The 7,486-nt window shown below is 37.2% G+C and overlaps 1 protein-coding gene across 2 annotated transcripts in view; it reads right to left on the minus strand.

Annotated features, from left to right (window-relative positions):
• Positions 1-7,399, minus strand: part of ACAD11 (acyl-CoA dehydrogenase family member 11) — a 100,652-nt gene extending 93,253 nt beyond the window's left edge. Inside the window, exon 1 of one of the 2 annotated variants that reach the window (XM_047782767.1) lies at positions 6,920-7,399. In XM_047782767.1, coding sequence (XP_047638723.1) covers positions 6,920-7,068 — 149 coding nt within the window. In that variant the 5' untranslated portion in view covers positions 7,069-7,399. The remainder of the gene's footprint in view (positions 1-6,919) is intronic. The other variant, XM_047782775.1, reaches the window with a different exon arrangement.
• Between the last annotated feature and the right edge of the window lie 87 nt (positions 7,400-7,486).

The following is a 7,486-nucleotide window of genomic DNA, read 5'->3' on the forward strand; positions in this document are numbered from 1 at the left end:
AGAGAACTGAAAACATGTTCATGCAAAAAATTTGTAAAAGAACATTCATAGCAGCACTATTCTCAACAACCAAAAAGTGGAAACAACCCAAATGTCCACCAACAGAGGAATGGATGAACAAAATATGGTATAGCCATTCATTGGAATATTACTCAACCATTAAAGCAATGGAGTTCTGATATATGCTACAATATGGATGAACTTTGAAAAGTGAAAAAAGCCAGTCACAAAAGGCCACATATGATTCGATTTCTACGAAATGTCCAGAATATGTACATCCATAGTGATAGAAAGCAGATTAGTGGCTCCTGGGGATTGGATGAAGGGGGAATTTTGAGGTAAATATTTCTTTTTGGGGTGATAAAAATTTCCTAGAATTTGATAGCAGTGATGACTGTAGAACATTGTGAATATACTAAAAACCAGTAAATTTGTACATTTTAAAATAGTTAAAATTTTGGAGTTCCCGGTGGCTCAGCAGGTCAAGGATCCAGCATTGTTGCTAGGGTCACTGCTGTGGCACAGGTTTGTTCCCTGGCATGGGAAATTCTGCATGCCGCAGGCTAAGCCAAAAAAAAAAAAAGTTAAAATTTTGTATTTTATAGAACATGAATTTTATCTAAACAAGCAAACAAACAAAACCCCACCAAACTAAAAGCATCTCCTCTGAGTAAGAATCTACCATTGACGGTTTTAACAAAGACCAAAACAAACAAACAAACAAAAACACCCAAGCAGAGTCCTACCATGGAAAGACCACTACCAACACTGTGTGCTATGAACACAGTGGCTAAATTTAACCACTCCAAACATCAGGCCTCCATATAGTCTGGAATCCATTGACGGTATCAATATGATAAGAATTATCAATGAGCCAAAGGTCATAACTATTATTTAGGACTTGGTCAAGACATTAGGTACTAAAATAAACGTTGTTCATTTATAACTGAAGAGGTGGCACTTTTGATTTGTCCAACCTTAATTACAAAGATGGAATCTTTCCATTTTAGTTAGGAACACTCTTTCTTTAACTCATTCCCACCAGTATCTCAATTCTAATAATCTTTCAATCTTAGGACCTATCATCCACAGATCAAATTACCTTTTCATGGCCTTCAGCTCCCCCCTCCCCTCATCATGTCCTTCCTTAACTAACTTAAATTTAATGGCAATTACACAACCAATCCCTTGAATATGTCTTTAATACCCTTGGCTTCTCTTACTTCATGTTACCTGACTGGCTTCCTGGATCCTGGTTAAATGCAACTCTTTGCCTGTGCTCATGAAATTGAATGTAGCTGGACCAAGAAACACACGGCCATAATTGCTGTTTTAGGATAGGTCAGCTAGCCCACACTGAGATAAAGCAGAAGATCCTGAGATAAAGATTTGTGTGTAAGTATTTAAGGAAACACTAACGCTAAGGAACTGGGAGAATAAAATCAGGGAAGGAGAATGCCAGGCAAGAGTACGATCTGATTCAAAGTCCCTTAGAGGGTAACTTCAGCTTGACCTCCTGGTAAGAAAAGAACTCAACAATGTACATCTGAGAGTTGTCTTATCTTCAAAGCAAAAATGATGGGGGGTTTCATAGTCTTGAACTCATAAATCACTGGTTAAGGACCATCTTGGGCACTACAACATTTCAAGGCAAAAAGGGCTCCAGTAGGCCAAGAACAGTCTAAAAAAAGAGCAGAAGCCACCAAGCCAGGGTATGCATGGAAAGAGTAAAAAGGATTCCAAGAGAATCCAAGAAAAGTATCAATAATTTCTATTAAAATAACAACTCTTGCTTCAAATTCATGACTATGAACCTCGAAGTAAACCCTGCCGGCAACCATAATATTTCCATAGCCTGTTCATTCTCCCATGCTCTTGGATGGCTATTTCACAATGCCTCCTCCCTCTTCAAACCTCCAACACTTTTTCCACCATCTTCATTCTCAGCTAATTACCTAGCTTCCAGTTTCATAGAGAAAATAGGAACAATTAGTTAAGAACTTCCAGAAGCTCACAATACCATACCTACTGCATAGAAGCACCTGTACCCAAATACTCCTGGCAGAGTCTGTAGAAGAATGTCTACATTTCTATCTAAGGCAGTCCATTCTCTTGTGAATCAGATTCCATCCAACTCTTGTCTACTCAAGGACTTTGATCTCACCTTTCACCTGGATAATTTTTTCTCTCGATTCTGGATCACTGCCATCACAATACAAACATGCTTTTTTTTTTCTTTTTTTAAAAAAAGACGTTTCTTGACCCCACTTCCCCTCTACACAGAATATTTACTTTCCCCTTTGTAGAAAACCTCGAGTTGTTTATACTACCTTCCCCAGTTCCTCTTCTCCTATTTTCTCTTGAACCCATTTCAATCAAGCTGTCATTCCCATCTTTCCACTGAAATCACTTTTTCAAGGTCACCACTACCACTATGGTATCAGACCATAATTCTAGTCTCCTGGCACTTGCCTCTTTCAATCAAACACAATAGGCAAAAAGGTTCTGTTTTTCAAAAAAAATCACTTCCTTCCTCTGTCCTCAAATCCCTAATCTCTTGCCACCTCAACTCAAAGGCCAAAGCCCTTATAATAGGCAATAGCATTCCTGTTTCCCTAGCTTACACAACTCCAGGCACAGTGGCTGGAATTCTTTCCACACACTGAACACACTTGGCCTTCAAAACCCTGGAAAGCTGATCCCTCTGTCTGGATTGCTCTTTCCCCAGATAGTGACATGGCTCACATCCCCATCTCTCTTTGCTGAATGCCACCTTCTCACCGAGGCTTTTCTGTTCCCTCTTCCCACACACTTCCTATTTTCCTTTGTTTCTCTCCATAATATACATCTCCTTCTCCTACACTGTAATATTTAGGAAAATAATTTTATTTATCATCTGTCTTCTCCAAATAGAATGGAAGTTCCAAGAAGGCAAGATTTTTTTTTTTTAATATTCTCCTGGTTGGAGCAGTGCCAGACATATATTATGCACGTAGCTGGAAATCATAGGTTTTGCTGTATCAAGTTATATACTGTTTCCATTAATGTTTCATTCTACATATTTTAATTTCTAATGTGATTTAATTTTTGTAAATTCTAAATTGTGCATAGATAAAATATTTACAAAATTTGTAAAGCATAAAGAATAATAACTCAATAAATACCAGTGTTCTCACTACCCAGTTCAAGAAAGAAAAAAATATTACCATATCTCTGAAGCCCTTGGCACGTCCCTCTCTTCGGAATAACAAATGTCCTGATTTTTAAATTTATCATTCCCTTAAAGTTTAACTCCTTAAACAAGATACTGCTTATTTGTACAGTAATTGACTCTATGTTGTTGTGTATAGCTGCAGCTGAATCATTTTCATGGCTGTATGGTATTCTATTACGTGAATACATTAAAATGTATTCAGCCATTCTACTATTGAACATAGTGTTTATATTGCTTACTTTTGCTATTAAAAACAGCACAATGAACATTTTTGCAGATTATCTTCTGATAACATAGTATAAGAATTCCTTGAGAGTATACAATTAGGAATAGAACTGCTATGTCATGGGCATGTATATCTTCCCATCTTCATCTTTACAAGATTGTGCCAAATTGCTTTCCAAGTTAGTTATACTAATCCATACCCTCCCCAGTAGTGAATGAGTTCATTATTTCATATCCTGCTTCATACTGTCAGATTAAAAAAAATCAATATGATGGTATGAAATGGCATCTTATTTTAATTTGCATTTCCCAATTATTACGGTGTAATGAGGTTGAGTATCTTCAAGTCTTTTGCCCATTTTTCTGGTGGGCTATTGCATTTCTTTATATACTCTGGATATTAATCTTACACCCATTATATATACTGCAAATATTTTCTTTTGTAATTTCATTTTAAAGCTTTTTTTTTTTCCTGAAAACTTATAGTATTCTTCATGGTTTATGCTTTTGTCTTTTTAAAGATTTTATTTTCTACTCCAAAGTCATAAAGATCTTCTCCTACATGTCTTCCAAATGTTTATAGTTTTGCCTTTATCATTCAAGACTGTAGTCCACCTGGAACTGTGTGAGGTTAGAGTAAAGAAAGGGCATAATTTCAATTTTTTCTTTTTTTCTTTTTGGCTGCACCCGAGACATATGGAAATTCCTGGGTCAGGGACTGAATCTGAGTGGTAGCTGCAACCTATGCCATAGCTGTAGCAATGCTGGATTCTCAACCCACTGCTCAGGGCAGGGAGATCCAACTCCTGCCTCAGTAGTGACCCGAGCTGCTGAGACAACGACAGGTTAACTCACTGTGCCACAGCAGAAACTCCTAATTTCAATTTTTTCATGCAGATAATTAATACTTTTTTTGATTTTTTAAATATTTTTAAAATTTTATTTTATGATTATTTTTTCCCTTATAGTTGATTTACAGTGTCTGTCAATTTCTACTGTACAGCAAAGTGACCTAGTCATATATATATATATATATATATATATATATATATATATATATTCTTTTTCTCACATTATCCTCCATCAATGTTCCATCATGAGTGACTGGAAGTACTTCACTGTGCTATACAGCAGGATCTCATTGCTTATCCACTCCAAATGCATAGTTTGCATCTATTAACCCCAGACTCCTAGTCCATTCCACTCCCTCCCCAGCCCCCTTGGCAACCACAAGTATGTTCTCCAAGTCCATGAGTTTCTTTACTTTGGAAAGGTTCATTTGCATGCAGATAATTATTATCCCTGCATAGTTTGTTGAAAAATCCTTTCTCCCTCCAACCCCACTTGCACTGACTCTCAGTGCCGACACTGTTACATATCAAAGTTCTATAATTATGTGGGCTTTTTTGTGAACACTCTCCTCTTTCTTATTTACCTGTTTGTCTCTTTGCTAATACGCCATCTTAACTGAAATTTCCCACTTTGTTCATCTTCAGATAAGTTTTTGCTTATTCTTAGCCCTTTGTTCCTATATGTGAAAGTTAGAAGCAATTTTTTGAATTAGGGGAAAAAATTAAGACATTGCACTGAATCTATAGGTTGGCGAGGAAAAGAGAAATGTCCAATTCTGAATTCTACTATTCATGAACATGGCATCGCTCAATTTATTTAGTTCTTTTTAAAGTCCTAATACAGTTTTATAGTTTCCTCTACAGAGGTCTTGCACATACTTTATTAGAATAATATTTGGGGAAATTTGTAATTCTGATGCTCTTATTATCTTTCTGAAATTTATATCTTTATATTTTTATTGCTAAAGTTCAGAAATGCAATTTATTTTGGTATACTGAACTTTGATAAACTCCATTATTTTCTGTGGATTATTGGGTCTTTTATCTTTATCAATTAATTTCTACACATATATTTATTAGCTGTCTTCTATTGATTTCTGAACTTTGGCATTTATATTCTGAAATTTTTTCAGAATGACACTTTAGAATTTTTGAAACTTCCTTTGTGGCCTAGCATGTCTTCAGTTTTCAAAAACTTTTTCATATGCCTTGGAAATAAATGTGTATTTTCTGTAGGGATAGTTCTATGCATATATATTATTTAAGCTGCAACTAATTTCATTTATCAAGCTCAATTCTGCTTTATTTAATATTCAGTATAGCACTGGGAACTATATCTAGTCACTTATGATGGAGCATAATGTGAGAAAAAAGAATGTATACATGTATGTGTGACTGGGTCACCTTGCTGTACAGTAGAAAATTGACACAACACTGTAAAACAGCTATAATGGAAAAAATAAAAATCATTATAAAAAAACATTAAATTTAATTCAGAAATAAGTAACTCTCAGTAAGATAATCCTCCAACAACTCTAATCATTACTATCTCCATTTTGCCAAAGAAGTTAAATAACTTGTCCAGATTCTCAGAGCAAATTTGAACTTTGATCTGTTAGTTTACAACACAAGCCTTCTAGGCTAGAAACTTAAGCCATTTTTTATTCCAATTTCTCTTTCGTCCTACAATATCTATTGTGACATGGTGCCTTTTAATTCTATACTCCAAACTTTCTCTTATCCATTTTCCTTCCCACTATTTTTAATTTACCTGAAACCAGTAGTCAAGGAATATAAATGCCAGTGATAAATGCCACTGGTATATGGTGCTCTTACAATGTTAAGTCTTTTCACATCATTTCATTATCAGGATTACTCAGAACAGGCAAGTATTTGTTACAGATTATGAAACAAGTTCTCAGAGAGTTCATGTAACACAGCATTTAAATTTCCCAGTCTGTAAGTGGCACATCTAATTTTCGGCAAGAGAGGACTGCTTCTATAGTCTGCGTTTATCAAAATACTATTTTTAGAATTAAGTCTTTTAAAATTATTTTCTACTATACATCAGACTAGAAGCAAGTTCAAAGTGGAGAACAGTACTCTCAGGATGGTCGTCCAGTTCCATTCCCCTACTTAAGAAAGAATTAAAGCCCAAAATGGTGCTGCGATTTGCTAAATGGAAGACCTGGATTAGAATTCGGATGTCCCAACTGATATCATTAACTCACTCTGCAAGAATATGGCCAAAGTGAAAGGAATGACATCTGCTTCTCAAAAAAAAAAAAAAAAAAAAAAGTTATAGAACAAAAGTTGAGGGAAAGCCTCTCTAAATCCTGCAGAACCTCCAACCTTAAAGTGCCTCACTGAATCCTCTAAGTACGTAATTGTTAACAAAGATTCCTTCTCATAATTGGAATCGTGAATGTTACTGTGCTTCTATTATTGCTCTTGAATTAGAAATACCCAGAATGTAATGAAGGAGACTGGTGAGGGCAGCTCCCGCCTGCAAACTGCGTCACTGAGGAAAAATAAACAGGATGGGGGAAACTGAGAACCTACCCAAAGCCAAAGGGAAAAAAGTATAAGGCACAGATTTTTTTCTGCTGGAAATGGCTGGCGTCGATACCTGTACTGGGCAACAGTCAGCTTGGCCTCAGGCTCAGCCCCAAAGTCAGGCAAGTGCTGGTATAGGTAGGCTTCCAGGGACCTGCAGTCCAACTTGTGCTGGGGCAGCACTTCCCCCATCTCGGGACCGTGGGAGTCATCGGCCTTCATGATCGCTGCTGCATCCAATGACCACAGACTCACAGAAACCGCAACTCTTCGGGGCTCGGGGACACTCCACAGCTCGGGACGCCCGGGAGGAGGGGGGCCTGCGGTTCCAGCCAATCACAATCTCCCTCCCGGAGCCGAGGCTAGGCGGACTGGCTAGGTTAAGGGTTCTAGTCGCGAAGCGCCAGGAGGGCCTTGGTGTGTGTTCAGATTAAAAATTTTCACCTAGCCTCAGAATTAGAGGCCTCAATTCTAAATAAAGCAAAACCACATTAGTCACTCCGGCCAAATAAGAACTCCGAGGCCGCGTCCACCTCCGAATTTAAAGCACCAGCAAGCGGAAAACCTAAAAGGTCCGGCGCAGAAAAAGGTCCGTCAGGACCTCGAGCCCGGGAATAAAAGATTCTGAGGTTTCTTCTAG

This window comes from Phacochoerus africanus, chromosome 1 (genome assembly GCF_016906955.1).
Source record: "Phacochoerus africanus isolate WHEZ1 chromosome 1, ROS_Pafr_v1, whole genome shotgun sequence".
Lineage (NCBI taxonomy): Eukaryota > Metazoa > Chordata > Mammalia > Artiodactyla > Suidae > Phacochoerus > Phacochoerus africanus.